The sequence below is a fragment of the Boleophthalmus pectinirostris genome, unplaced genomic scaffold, assembly GCF_026225935.1.
Source record: "Boleophthalmus pectinirostris isolate CB_2022bp ecotype Guang Dong unplaced genomic scaffold, ASM2622593v1 HiC_scaffold_17, whole genome shotgun sequence".
In the NCBI taxonomy this organism is placed as follows: domain Eukaryota; kingdom Metazoa; phylum Chordata; class Actinopteri; order Gobiiformes; family Gobiidae; genus Boleophthalmus; species Boleophthalmus pectinirostris.
Genome location: NW_026571115.1, coordinates 38,542,232 through 38,558,631, shown reverse-complemented (window position 1 = coordinate 38,558,631; position 16,400 = coordinate 38,542,232). Strand labels below are relative to the sequence as shown.

The 16,400-nt window shown below is 46.9% G+C and overlaps 1 protein-coding gene across 1 annotated transcript in view; it reads right to left on the bottom strand.

Moving 5' to 3' along the window:
* The window catches only part of LOC110170334 (caskin-2-like), a 44,794-nt gene that overhangs the window by 15,435 nt on the left and 12,959 nt on the right, over nt 1-16,400 (bottom strand). Inside the window, 13 exon segments of the mRNA XM_055152438.1 lie at nt 1-53; nt 1,225-1,319; nt 1,670-1,715; nt 2,263-2,408; nt 3,251-3,391; nt 3,929-4,046; nt 6,159-6,253; nt 6,707-6,815; nt 6,905-7,013; nt 9,376-9,506; nt 11,089-11,184; nt 11,313-11,458; nt 13,133-13,230. The exon segment at nt 1-53 is cut by the window's left edge and continues 58 nt beyond it. Coding sequence (XP_055008413.1) covers nt 1-53; nt 1,225-1,319; nt 1,670-1,715; nt 2,263-2,408; nt 3,251-3,391; nt 3,929-4,046; nt 6,159-6,253; nt 6,707-6,815; nt 6,905-7,013; nt 9,376-9,506; nt 11,089-11,184; nt 11,313-11,458; nt 13,133-13,230 — 1,383 coding nt within the window.

The window sequence follows — 16,400 nt, the reverse complement described above, 5'->3', positions numbered from 1 at the left end:
GTGTACTGCTCCAACTGGAACTCACTGAGCCACTGCAAGATGGCCTCCGCATCCTGCAACACACCACAGTCACTACAGCGCCAAGATGGCCCCCGCATCCTGCAACACACCACAGTCACTACAGCGCCAAGATGGCCCCCGCATCCTGCAACACACCACAGTCACTACAGCGCCAAGATGGCCTCCATATGAGTATTTCATACATTATGGGGACCTGCCTGTGATGGGACAAAAATCAGGTTCATGACGTAAATCATGTTTACTGTCCAGATCTGTGTGTCTGGGGTCACGTGTGTCTGGGGTCACATGTGTCAGGGGTCACGTGTCTGGGGTCATGTGTGTCTGGGGTCACGTGTGTTTGGGGTCACGTGTGTCTGGGGTCACATGTGTCAGGGGTCACGTGTCTGGGGTCACGTGTCTGGGGTCACGTGTGTCAGGGGTCACGTGTGTCTGGGGCCACATGTGTCTGGGGTCACATGTGTTTGGGGTCACATGTGTCAGGGGTCACATGTGTCAGGGGTCAGGTTTAGCTCGGTGTGTGTGTATGTTCTTGTGCATGTGTCTGGGGTCACATGTGTCAGGAGTCACGTGTGTATGGGGTCACATGTGTCTGGGGTCAGGTTTAGCTCCGTGTGTGTGTGTATGTCCCTGTACGTGTGTCTGAGGTCATGTGTGTCAGGGGTCACGTGTGTCTGGGGTCAGGTTTTGCTCGGTGTGTGTGTTCTTGTACATGTGTCAGGGGTCACGTGTGTCAGGGGTCAGGTTTAGCTCAGTGTGTGTGTGTGTGTTCCTGTATGTGTGTCAGGGGTCATGTGTGTCAGGGGTTAGATTTAGCACAGTGTGTGTGTGTTCCTATACGTGTGTCTGGTGTCACATGTGTCAGGGGTCACGTGTGTCACGGGTCAGGTTTAGCTCAGTGTGTGTGTGTGTTCCTGTACGTGTGTCAGGGGTCAAATGTATCTGGGGTCAGGTTTAGCTCAGTGTGTGTGTGTTCCTGTACGTGTGTCAGGGGCCACGTGTGTCTGGGGTCAGGTTTAGCTCAGTGTGTGTGTGTGTTCCTGTATGTGTGTCTGGGGTCACGTGTGTATGGGGTCACGTGTGTCTGGGGTCACATGTGTCAGGGGTCAGGTTTAGCTCAGTGTGTGTGTGTTCCTGTACGTGCGTCTGGGGTCACGTGTGTCTGGGGTCACGTGTGTCAGGGGTCACGTGTGTCTGTGCTCTGACCTTTCCGTCCAGGAGCTGCTGTGGTCTCACGAACTGTTGAGCGACCGGATCAGGTCTGGACTGGACCGTGACCGTGTGACGCCGAGGAGCGCCCCCTGCAGGGACACACACACAAACAACACATCAACACGGAGAACTGAGGGAGCACGAGGCGGACGTGGGCTTGTGGGCGGAGCCTCGTACAGACTCGGTAAGGAGGGTTTGAAGAGGGCCCAGGAGAGATCACTAGATTACTCAGACATGCATGGATGATTCTAGAAACTCTTCAGGTTTGTCATGAGGAACAGTAAAAACAGGAGAAAAGTGCACATGGACATCAGGGTTAAAGTGTGAGGTCACACACACACACGCACACACTCCGGGGCATCAGGGTTAAAGTGTGAGGTCACACACACACACACGCACACACTCCGGGGCATCAGGGTTAAAGTGTGAGGTCTCACACCTGTGGGGGAGTCGTGCTGTTTGAAGTCTCCAGCAGAGGGCGCCACCTGAAAAGACAAACTCAGACTTAGACAAACGATCGATACACAAGGAACTGATTTGTGATTTTTCAAACACACAAATACACACACACACAGACACACAGACACAGACACACACACACACACACACACACAGACACACACACACACACACACACAGACACACACACACACACAGACACGCACAGACACACAGACACACACACACACACAGACACACACACACACACACACACACACACACACACACACACAGACACACACACACACACACACAGACACACACACACACACACACACACACACACACACAGACACACACACACAGACACACACACAGACACACACACACAGACACACACACAGACACACACACACACACACACACACACACACAGAACACCAGGGTCAGAGCAGATCTGAAAGTCAAAGTATCACAAATATTTATGATTGTATTAAAAAAAAAAAAAAAACACTCAGGAAACAGCAGAAGAACAAACAGAACTAAACCAGGACTAAACCAGGACTAAACCTGTGACCTGTGACCTCTGACCTTGTCGTGGTGGGTACAGGTCTGGTTGGTTCCGTTGGTTCCGTTGGTTCCGTTGTTGGCGCTGTTGCTCTCGGTGCTCTGGCCGCTCCCGGCGCTGCGGGTGCTCGCCACACTCGCCGTACTGCCCACACTGCTGCGGTCGCCCGCTGAAACACACCAGACCAGACTCACTCAGGTCAGACCGGACTCACTCAGGTCAGACCGGACTCACTCAGGTCAGACCAGACTCACTCAGGTCAGACCAGACTCACTCAGACCAGACTAACTCAGGTCAGACCGGACTCACTCAGGTCAGACCAGACTAACTCAGACCAGACTAACTCAGGTCAGACCAGACTCACTCAGGTCAGACCGGACTCACTCAGGTCAGACCAGACTAACTCAGACCAGACTAACTCAGGTCAGACCAGACTCACTCAGGTCAGACCAGACTCACTCAGACCAGACTAACTCAGGTCAGACCGGACTCACTCAGGTCAGACCAGACGTAAATAAAGTGACCCTGACCCTGCAGAGGTCAGAGGTCAGAGTGTGAAGGTTACAGGCTTAAATTGATGAAAATACAAAATGATTGAAGTTTTAGTTTTATAGTAAAATTCTGTGTTATTTTTATCACAAACAAACAAACAGGACTGTGGGGTCACAGGGTCAGACGCTGTGATTGGCTGATGAGGCCGTGAGCTCGTCTCTGATTGGTTCTCCTGAGCAACTTCAGTCTGTGAGTTTTGCAGTGAAATTCAGAATCAATCAGAAATTAGCTCTCTGATTGGCTGACAGGTGTGTGCTGCGCTCTGATTGGGTGACAGGTGTGTGCTGTGCTCTGATTGGCTGACAGATGTGTGCTGCACTCTGATTGGCTGACAGGTGTGTGTGCTGCACTCTGATTGGCTGACAGGTGTGTGCTGCGCTCTGATTGGCTGACAGGTGAGTGCTGCACTCTGATTGGCTGACAGGTGTGTGTGCTGCGCTCTGATTGGTCCGGTGTTACCTGCGTTAGTGAAGTGGGCGTACAGCGTGTAGCCGTCGTCCGTCTGTGGGAGGAGCGGCGCGGCGAGGGGGCGGGGCAGGTCCAGGGGGCGGGGCAGGCGGTGGGCGGTGGGCAGAGAGGCGTGTCTACAGAGAGCGCCCCCTGCAGGAGGTTAGGAGCAGGTGAGGTTAAACACAGAGGAGGAGAGGGGCGGAGCCTCGTCCGACACCACCAATCACACGACTCGACACAAACACAGAGTCTCAGACGCTTTTCAGGCCAAAAGTCAAAACTAGATCTGAATTTGTTTTTCAGATATTTTTGGAAAATTTACTTTTTCAATTCTGTGATTTTAGACGAGGCTCAGACTGGACCAGAACTTTCACAAAAACTCTGGATGTGTATGTCTCTGTCACGACCGAGAGACGCCAGAAGGTCTGGACCAGGTCTGGACCAGAGTCTGGACCAGGTCTGGACCAGGTCTGGACCAGAGTCTGGACCAGGTCTGGACCAGGTCTGGACCAGGTCTGGACCAGAGTCTGTGTGAAAGCCGTAACAACATTAGGTGCAGGTGAGTGAGGTTGTTTATGGTCACAGTAGACGTAGTACAGTATTAATAGTAGTATAAGTAGTAGTAGTAGTAGTAGTATAAGTAGTAGTAGTAGTAGTAGTAGTAGTAGTAGTATTTGCAATACTCACCCAGGCGTCGGCTCAGTACTTCGACGATACTCGGGGGGAAGAATCCCACTCGGTCGGTTCCTCTCTGAGAGTCGTGGATGTGACCCTTCCACCGCCCGTCTGCATGCTGCTCCATCACCTGACACACAGTACTACAAGTACTACAAGTACTACAAGTACTACAACTGCTCCATCACCTGACACACAGTACTACAAGTACTACAAGTACTACAAGTACTACAACTGCTCCATCACCTGACACACAGTACTACAAGTACTACAAGTACTACAAGTACTACAACTGCTCCATCACCTGACACACAGTACTACAAGTACTACAAGTACTACAAGTACTACAACTGCTCCATCACCTGACACACAGTACTACAAGTACTACAAGTACTACAACTGCTCCATCACCTGACACACAGTACTACAAGTACTACAAGTACTACAAGTACTACAACTGCTCCATCACCTGACACACAGTACTACAAGTACTACAAGTACTACAAGTACTACAACTGCTCCATCACCTGACACACAGTACTACAAGTACTACAAGTACTACAAGTACTACAAGTACTACAACTGCTCCATCACCTGACACACAGTACTACAAGTACTACAAGTACTACAACTGCTCCATCACCTGACACACAGTACTACAAGTACTACAAGTACTACAACTACTACAAGTACTACTACACAGTACTACAAGTACTACAAGTACTACAAGTACTACAAGTACTACAACTATCACCTGACACACAGTACTACAAGTACTACAAGTACTACAAGCTACACCTGACACACAGTACTACAAGTACTACAAGTACTACAAGTACTACAAGTACTACAAGTACTACAACTGCTCCATCACCTGACACACAGTACTACAAGTACTACAAGTACTACAACTGCTCCATCACCTGACACACAGTACTACAAGTACTACAAGTACTACAACTGCTCCATCACCTGACACACAGTACTACAAGTACTACAAGTACTACAACTGCTCCATCACCTGACACACAGTACTACAAGTACTACAAGTACTACAAGTACTACAACTGCTCCATCACCTGACACACAGTACTACAAGTACTACAAGTACTACAAGTACTACAACTGCTCCATCACCTGACACACAGTACTACAAGTACTACAAGTACTACAAGTACTACAACTGCTCCATCACCTGACACACAGTACTACAAGTACTACAACTGTTCCATTACATGTGCATGAAAAAGAACTTATACTCTTACTACTACTGCAGTACTGCGTGTCTTAGTGCAGTACTGTGTGTGTTAGTGCAGTACTGTGTGTCTTACTGCAGTACTGCGTGTCTTACTGCAGTACTGCGTGTGTTAGTGCAGTACTGTGTGTCCTACTGCAGTACTGCGTGTGTTAGTGCAGTACTTCGTGTCTTACTGCAGTACTGCGTGTCTTGCTGCAGTACTGCGTGTGTTAGTGCAGTACTTCGTGTCTTACTGCAGTACTGAGTGTCTTGCTGCAGTACTGCGTGTGTTAGTGCAGTACTGTGTGTCCTACTGCAGTACTGCGTGTGTTAGTGCAGTACTGTGTGTCCTACTGCAGTACTGCGTATGTTAGTGCAGTACTTCGTGTCTTACTGCAGTACTGCGTGTGTTAGTGCAGTACTTCGTGTCTTACTGCAGTACTGCGTGTCTTGCTGCAGTACTGCGTGTGTTAGTGCAGTACTTCGTGTCTTACTGCAGTACTGCGTGTGTTAGTGCAGTACTGAGTGTCTTACTGCAGTACTGCGTGTGTTAGTGCAGTACTGAGTGTCTTACTGCAGTACTGCGTGTGTTAGTGCAGTACTGCGTGTCTTACTGCAGTACTGCGTGTCTTGCTGCAGTACTGCGTGTGTTAGTGCAGTACTGTGTGTCCTACTGCAGTACTGCGTGTGTTAGTGCAGTACTTCGTGTCTTACTGCAGTACTGCGTGTGTTAGTGCAGTACTTCGTGTCTTACTGCAGTACTGCGTGTGTTTAGTGCAGTACTTCGTGTCTTACTGCAGTACTGTGTTTAGTGCAGTACTCTTGTGTTAGTGCAGTACTTCGTGTCTTGCTGCAGTACTGCGTGTGTTAGTGCAGTACTTCGTGTCTTACTGCAGTACTGCGTGTGTTAGTGCAGTACTTCGTGTCTTACTGCAGTACTGCGTGTGTTAGTGCAGTACTTCGTGTCTTGCTGCAGTACTGCGTGTGTTAGTGCAGTAAAAGTACCGTGATGATGTCGCCCGCTCTGATGTTCAGCGCCGTCGGGTCGTGGACGTTCCAATAATCCTTCAGAGCTCGAACCTGCAGCACCCCAAAGGCATCTGCAAGACCAAGACCAGGACTTAGACCAGGACCAGGACCGAGACCCAGACCAGGACTGAGACCAGGATCAAGACCAAGACCAGGACTGAGACCAGGACCAGGACTGAGACTGAGACCAAGACCCAGACCAAGACTTAGACCAAGACCGAGACCAGGACCAAGACCAGGACTTAGATCAGGACCAGGGCCAAGACCAGGACTGAGACCAGGACTGGGACCGGGATCAAGACCAGGACTGAGACCAGGACTGAGACCAGGACTGAGACCAAGAACAAGACCAGGACCAAGACCAGGACCAGGACCAGGACCAGGACCGAGACCAGGACCGAGACCAGGACCGAGACCAGGATGAGACCAGGACTGAGACCAAGACCAGGACTAAACCAGGACTAAACCGGGTCTAGACCGGGTCTGGACCGGGTCTAGACCGGGTGTGGACTCGGTCTGTGTACCTCGCAGTAGTTGTTTGATGTCTCTGCTGGCCGTACTCGTGGTGAACTGGTTGACGATGTCGAGCGCCGTTTGGTTGTACGTGTTTCTGATGTTCACGTCCACTCCGGCCTGACGAGGAAAGCAACAGTGTGGAACATTTATGACCTCTGTGTGACCCCACACACAGAGGTCACACAGAGGTCAGAGGTCAGACTCACGTCCAGCAGCAGTCGCACCACCTCAGTTTTCCCGTAGAGGGCGGCCTCGTGCAGCGCCGTGCCCGATTTAGTCGTTTTGTTGATGTCGATGCCGGACTTCAACAACAGCCTGAAACACCAGAGAAGTACTGTCAAGTACTACACAGAGTACTACCAAGTACTACAGAGTACTACAGAGTACTGTCAAGTACTACAGAGTACTACTACAGAGTACTGTCAGTACTGTCAAGTACTACAGAGTACTACAGAGTACTACAGAGTACTACAGAGTACTACAGAGTACTACAGAGTACTACAGAGTACTACAGAGTACTGTCACTACAGAGTACTACAGTACTGTACTACAGAGTACTACAGAGTACTGTCACAGAGTACTACAGAGTACTACAAGAGTACTACAGTACTAAGAGTACTACAGAGTACTACAGAGTACTACAGAGTACTACAGAGTACTAGAGTACTACAGAGTACTACAGAGTACTACAGTAGTACTACAGAGTACTACTAGACTACAGTACTACAGAGTACTGTAACAAGTACTACAGAGTACTACAGAGTACTGTCACAAGTACTACAGTACTGTCACAGAGTACTACAGAGTACTGTACTACAGAGTACTACTACTACTGAGTACTACAGAGTACTACAGAGTACTGTCAAGTACTACAGAGTACTACAGAGTACTACAGAGTACTGTCAAGTACTACAGAGTACTACAGAGTACTACTAGAGTACTACAGTACTACAGAGTACTACAGAGTACTACAGAGTACTACAAGTAGAGTACTACAGTACTACACAGAGTACTACAGAGTACTGTCAAGTACTACAGAGTACTACAGAGTACTGTCAAGTACTACAGAGTACTACACAGAGTACTGTCAAGTACTACAGAGTACTACAGAGTACTGTCAAGTACTACAGAGTACTGTCAAGTACTACAGAGTACTACAGAGTACTGTCAAGTACTACAGAGTACTACCAGTAGTACTACGAGTACTGTCACTACAGTACTACAGAGTACTACAGAGTACTACAAGTACTGTACTACTAGTACTGTCAAGTACTACAGAGTACGTACTACAGTACTAGTACTTACTACAGAGTACTACAGAGTACTACAGAGTACTACTACAAGTACTACAGAGTACTACAGAGTACTACAGAGTACTGTCAAGTACTACAGAGTACTACAGAGTACTGTCAAGTACTACAGAGTACTACAGAGTACTACAGAGTACTACAGTACTAGTACTACAGAGTACTACAGAGTACTGTCAAGTACTACAGAGTACTACAAAGTACTACAGAGTACTACAGAGTACTACCGAGTACTACCGAGTACTACAGAGTACTACAGAGTACTACAGAGTACTACAGAGTACTATCAAGTACTATCGAGTACTATGTAGAACTATGAAGTACTACATAGTACGACTAAATCACTTTTTTCATTGAGTTTTCAGACGATTTTAATCCGTGGTGACTGCTGAACATTCTGTCATAGACACACATGTACAACACCCCAGTGTGACGCCACAGGATCAGTTTAAAGGACTTGGACAGAATTTGGAGATTTTAAAGCATTTAGAAAATTCTGGTGACGTTTCACTGATGATAATAAAGTGAATATAAATAAATAAAATATATAAACAGTGTCGTGTTCGTCTCTGACCTGATCAGCTCCCTGTGGCCAATGTACAAAAATATATAAAGTTTATATAAAGTTTCTATAAATAAAGTTGATATAAAGTTTCTATAAATACAGTTTTTATAAAGTTTATATAAATAAAGTTTATATAAATAAAATGTATATAAAGTTTACATAAATAAAGTTGATATCAATAAAGTTTATATAAACTTTATATAAATAAAGTTGATATAAATAAAGTCGATATAAATAAAGTTGATATAAATAAAGTCGATATAAATAAAGTTGATATAATAAAGTCGATATAAATAAAGTTGATATGAATAAAGTTTATATAAACTTTATATAAATAAAGTTGATATAAATAAAGTTGATATAAATAAAGTTGATATAAATAAAGTCGATATAAATAAAGTTGATATAAATAAAGTCGATATAAATAAAGTATATAGTCGATATATAATAAAGTCGATATAAATAAAGTTGATATAAATAAAGTTGATATAAATAAAGTTGATATAAATAAAGTCGATATAAATAAAGTTGATATAAATAAAGTCGATATAAATAAAGTTGATATAAATAAAGTCGATAGAAATAAAGTTTATATAAACTTTATATAAATAAAGTTGATATAAATAAAGTTGATATAAATAAAGTTGATATAAATAAAGTCGATATAAATAAAGTCGATATAAATAAAGTCGATATAAATAAAGTTGATATAAATAAAGTTGATATAAATAAAGTCGATATAAATAAAGTCGATATAAATAAAGTCGATATAAATAAAGTCGATATAAAGTCTCGTGGTCGTGACCTGATGAGTTCTTTGTGTCCGTTTCGAGCCGCCAGGTGCAGCGGCGTCGTGAACGACGAGTCTGTCGGCTCCTTCTTCTCTCCCTCCAACAGACCGGCGGCCATGTTACTACTGAGGAGGAGCTGAGCCACCTGCCCAACATGGACGCACAACACACACAACACACAGGTGAGAACACACAACACACACACACACACACAACACACACACACACACACACACACACAACACACACACACACACACACACACACACACACACACACACACACACACACACACACACACACACACACACACACACACACACACACACACACACACACACACACACACACACACACACACACACACACACACACACACACACACACACACACACACACACACACACACACACACACACACACACACACACACACACACACACACACACACACACACACACACACACACACACACACACACACACACACACACACACACACACACACACACACACACACACACACACACACACACACACACACACACACACACACACAACACACACACACACAACACACACACACACACACACACACACACACACACACACACACACACACACACACACACACACACACACACACACACACACACACACACACACACACACACACACACACACACACACACACACACACACACACACACACACACACACACACACACACACACACACACACACACACACACACACACACACACACACACACACACACACACACACACACACACACACACACACACACACACACACACACACACACACAACGACACACACACACACACCACAACACACACAAACACACACAACAACACACACACACACACACACACACACACACACACACACACACACACACACACACACACACAACACACAACACACACACACACACACACACACACACACACACACACACACACACACACACACACACACACACACACACACACACACACACACAACACACAGGTGACACACACACACACACACACACACACACACACACACACACACACACACACACACACACACACACACACACACACACACACACACACACACACACACACACACACACACACACACACACACACACACACACACACACACACACACACACACACACACACACACACACACACACACACACACACACACACACACACACACACACACACACACACACACACACACACACACACACACACACACACACACACACACACACACACACACACACACACAACGGTGACACGTGGTGGTGACACACACACACACAGTGTGTCAGGTGAAGTGTGTAAATGTCAACTGGGAGCTGAGAGGAAACACAACGAAAACTCAAACACACACTCCTCAGTCTGGACTCTGGTCTGGGGTCTGGTCTGGACTCTGGTCTGGACTCTGGTCTGGTCTCTTTTTATTGTCATTAGTCCAAAAATAATGAGTCAAATTTTTGAAAGACGAGGAGAGGATGAAGAGGAGGAGAGGATGAAGAGGATGAAGAGGAGGAGAGGATGAAGAGGAGGAGAGGATGAAGAGGAGGAGAGGATGAAGAGGATGAAGAGAGGAGAGGATGAGAGGATGAAGAGGAGGAGAGGATGAGAGGATGAAGAGGATGAAGAGGAGGAGAGGATGAAGAGGATGAAGAGGAGCAGGACTGACCTGGAATCGTCCAAACTCGCAGGCGAGGTCCAGCGGCGTCTTTTTGGCTTTGTTCAGGAGACACGGGTTTGACTGATGCTGCAGCAACATCTCAGACTGAAACAACAACAAACTGGTTTAGACCTGCTCCAGTCCTGCTCCAGTCCTGCTCCAGTCCTGGTCCAGGTCCCGGTCCCGGTCCCGGTCCAGTCCAGGTCCAGGTCCAGTCCCGGTCGGGTACTCACCACCTGGAAGTGTCCGTACTGGGCGGACAGGTGCAGGGGGGTGTGTCCGTCCTGGGAGGTCCCGTTCACCGAAGCTCCGCCCCTCAGCAGCAGCAGCACGGAGTCGGCCCCGCCCCTCCACGCCGCGTAGTGCAGCGGGCGCATTCCTGTGGACAGACACGCCGCCAATCACACGAGGAACATCACCCCAGGATTGTGACGTCACAGGAACAGTTCTGTGTCCAGTTTTGGTGGATTTATGGAGAACTGTCGTGTGGGAGTGTGTGTGGGGGGGTGGGCTTGTGGGCGGAGCCTCGTACAGGCCCGAACTAACCATAAGAAGGGTTTGAACAGGGCAACCACTAGATCTCTAGATGACTCAAACATGCATGGAGGACTCTAAAAGCTCTCAGGTTTGTGATGAGGAACAGTCAGAACAAGAGAAAAGTTCAGAGAAAAACATGTAGCAGAATGTGACTCTTTAAAGCCGCGTTCAGACCAGAGCGTCACAAACTCTCTGCACGTCTCCAGTCGAGTCGAGTCGAGTCGGAGCCTTTACGCTTGAGTTCAGACGCCCTCGACGTGTCCTGGACGCCGACGACCAACGGGAGAAAAATACTTGACGTGTGTCCTAGAAACGAGAGACATTTCCCGTGTTTTCCTTTGAACGATGGAGAAAACTGAGACAGACTTTTAACTTTTTTACATAAAACCATCAGAGGAAATCGACTCGACGACTGCGGCGTGAAAATACATGATCCTGGTCAAACAGAAGTAAACATCAAGGCCAAAACTTCCAATGAATTCATCTGATATAAAAGTGTATTGAACAGATACATATGTACTCGAGTTTATCAAACTGTTGACCTTTTTTCTGGACCATTTTTGGTTCTAAAGTTCCATCCGTTTTAAACAGACCATGAATGAAACATGGAACAAAAATTATTTCCCAAATTTCAAAGACCCAAAAATCATGTAAATAAATGTTTGTATTTCATCATATCTTGTGTTATTCCATCTTTGAACTGTTGATGAAGGGACAGGATTTTTTATTTATATATATTTTTTAATGATAAAAATGTTGTTGGAAGGACTGACATATTTTATAGAAATAGTTTCTTTTCATTTTGAAGTAATATTAAAGTTTTCGGAAGAAAAAAGCCACAAATGATGTAAAATCCTGCACCTTCTACTTGTTTGTACAATTTTCCCTCCGTTACTTTTCCCTCCGTTACCATGAACTTTCTTCATAAAAAATCTCATGAGTCAAAAAGTCAGAGGTTTTTCAACCTAATCTTGTTCCATATGGTAGAAAACTATATGAAGCAAATATTCAAACCAGTTTGTTAAGGATATGGAAGTGAGAACCAAGAGTTATCACTGTTTGGATTTATTGTATTTCATTCCCTCCGTTACCAACATGAGTTTTTAAATGTTTTGTGTTGAACTTGAAAGAATCTCACAGGTTTAACTTGACCCTGTTGGAGTGTAACTCTTTCCTACATTCTGATACTTTACTTATTTCAATAGTTCCTCTAGTTTCTGAATAAGAGACATTTGAATGTCAAACATCTGACCCTGTTTCCTCCGTTAACACTTGACCAGACACATTTATGCTCCTCTAAACACACTTCTCCTTCTTCTGTATAATAACGTCTCCAAGTCACAGAACAGTCGTCTGTGATTCGTCCAGAGCGTCGACGACTGAACGATCAAAACCTGCGTGTTGACGCAAAAACACAGGACGTCCTGACGCTCCGGTCTGAACGCACCAACGAAATGAGGTCACAACCAAGTAGAACCCAGGTCTAGACTCGGACCCGGTCTGGACCCGGACTGACCGTTGCTGTCCTTGATGTCGACGGAGGCCTGGGCGTCGAGCAGAGCCGAGAGGAGCTCAGAAGATCCAGAGAGAGCAGCATGATGGAGAGCAGAGAACCTGAAAGAAAACAGGACCGTCAGACCAGGATGGACCAGGACTGGACCAGGACTGAACCAGGACTGAACCAGGACTGAACCAGGACTAAACCAGGACTGAACCAGGACTGAACCAGGACTGAACCAGGACTGAACCAGGACTGAACCAGGACTGAACCAGGACTGAAACCAGACTGAACCAGGACTAAACCAGGACTGAACCAGGACTGAACCAGGACTAACCAGGACTGAACCAGGACTGAACCAGGACTGAAACCAGGACTGAACCAGGACTGAACCAGGACTGAACCAGGACTGAACCAGAACTAAACCAGGACTGAACCAGGACTGAACCAGACCAGAACTAACCAGACTGAACCAGGACTGAACCAGGACTGAACCAGGACTGAACCAGGACTAAACCAGACTGAACCAGGACTGAACCAGGACTGAACCAGGACTGAACCAGGACTGAACCAGGACTGAACCAGGACTGAACCAGGACTAAACCAGGACTGAACCAGGACTGAACCAGGACTAAACCAGGACTAAACCAGGACTGAACCAGAACTAAACCAGGACTAAACCAGGACTAAACCAGGACTAAACCAGGACTGAACCAGGTCTAAACCAGGACTAAACCAGGACTAAACCAGGACTGAACCAGGACTAAACCAGGACTGAACCAGGACTAAACCAGGACTGGACCAGGACTAAACCAGGACTAAACCAGGACTAAACCAGGACTAAACCAGGACTAAACCAGGACCAGGACTAAACCAGGACTAAACCAGGACTAAACCAGGACTCAATCAGGACTGAACCAGGACTGGACCAGGACTAAACCAGGACTGGACCAGAACTAAACCAGGACTGAACCAGGACTAAACCAGGACTAAACCAGGACTGGACCAGGACTAAACCAGGACTGAACCAGGACTAAACCAGGACTGAACCAGGACTAAACCAGGACTAAACCAGGACTGAACCAGGACTAAACCAGGACTAAACCAGGACTGGACCAGGACTAAACCAGGACTAAACCAGGACTAAACCAGGACTGGACCAGGACTAAACCAGGACTGAACCAGGACTAAACCAAGACTGGACCAGGACTAAACCAGGACTGGACCAGGACTAAACCAGGACTGGACCAGGACTAAACCAGGACTGAACCAGGACTGGACCAGGACTAAACCAGGACTGAACCAGGTCTAAACCAGGACTAAACCAGGACTCAATCAGGACTGAACCAGGACTGGACCAGGACTGAACCAGGACTAAACCAGGACTGGACCAGGACTAAACCAGGACTGAACCAGGACTGAACCAGGACTAAACCAGGACTGAACCAGAACTAAACCAGAACTAAACCAGGACTAAACCAGAACTAAACCAGGACTAAACCAGGACTAAACCAGGACTGGACCAGGACTAAACCAGGACTAAACCAGGACTAAACCAGGACTAAACCAGGACTAAACATTCATTCCAGGCTCTAGATCTTTAGAACATAACACTTTATTCTTTTTTTTTTAGGTTCTACAGTGTCAGACTTTTTAAATCGTCTCTCAGGTTTTTACACAAACTCACCTCCAACACAAACAATTTATTATTATTATTATTACTTTTTTTATGGTTGTACAAACTAATAATAACTATGATGGTGTCAAAATAACAGGTCACGTTAAAGACAGAGTTTAGTCACAGTCGTGTTTTACGTGTGGAGACTGTGGCTCTGATCTTCTGTGTTTCTGTGAGTTTGGAACATGAATGAATTTTCTTTGAGGTCAGTTCTTTATCGATGATTCATTATGATGTTGTTGGGAAAAGTTCATGTGAGTGAACCTCCTCCTGCACCAACGCCGCCCTCTAGTGGATCTGTGTGTTTGTGGATTTCTCTAATAGAAAGTCTCAAACATAGGGGTGTGCAAATATATCGGAATATCGATATATCGTATCGTTTAAAGTGATGAAACTGTATCGATATTTCACCAAGAGTATTTTTTACATGTGTTTTACTAAATTATTTTGTTACAGCTACAGTTTTGTTGCTTGTGGAGTGAAAGGAAACTCATTTATGCGACACATTTGACATTTTTACTGTTTTGAGGATTAAAATGTTTGTGTTTCATATGAATTTTGCACAAGAAGTGATTTAACAAACACTTTTAGTATCACAGCCACGACTTAGACTTTATTTTTTATTGAACTGTATCGAATCCATTTGAAATATATCATATCGAATCAAAAGTGCACTGTATCGAGGTGTGTATCGTATCGGCAACTCCTTAATGATACCAGCTCTACTCGAAAACACGTCACAGAGGAAATCTGTTCCACAAATATGAATCACATTTTACAAACTACATTTTTTTTATCCCCTCCTTGAACCGTCACCTTATCGTGGTGGAGGGGTTTGAGTGCCCGAATGATCCCGGGAGCTATGTTGTCGGGGGCTTCATGCCCCTGGTAGGGTCACCCAAGGCAAACAGGTCCGGGGGGACGGGTCAGACGAAGAACGGTTCAGAAGCCCCTATGATGAGTGTACGAGCAAGGCCAGTTACATCGCCCGGATTGGCGTCACCGGGGCCTCACCCTGGAGCCAGGCCTGGGGTGGGTGCTCGTCAGCGAGCGCCTGGTGGCCGAGCCTCCCCCCACGGGGCTCGGCCGGGCTCAGCCCGAAGGAGCGACGTGGGGCCGTCCTCACGTGGGCCCAACACCCGCAGGAGGATCCATATGGGGCCGGTGCAGAAGGATCTGGGCAGCAGTCGACGGCGGGGGCCTCGGCGACCGGATCTCCGGACATGGAGACTGTGGCTCTGGGGACATGGAATGTCACCTCGCTGGGGGGAAGGAGCCTGAGCTTGTGCGGGAGGTTGAGCGTTACCGACTAGATATAGTCGGCCTCACCTCCACGCACAGTTTGGGCTCTGGAACCAACTCCTTGAGAGGGGCTGGACTCTCCATTTCTCTGGTGTTGGTCGTGGGGAGCGGCGGGGGGCTGGTGTGGGGGGGGGGGGCTGGTGTGGGCTCATTGCCCCACAGCTCAGTCGCTGTGTGTTGGAGTTCACCCCGGTGAACGAGAGGGTCGCGTCCCTGCGCCTTCGGGTCGGGGACAGGTCTCTCACTGTGGTGTCGGCCTACGGGCCGAACAGCAGTGCTGAGTACTCGAGTACCCGGCCTTCTTGG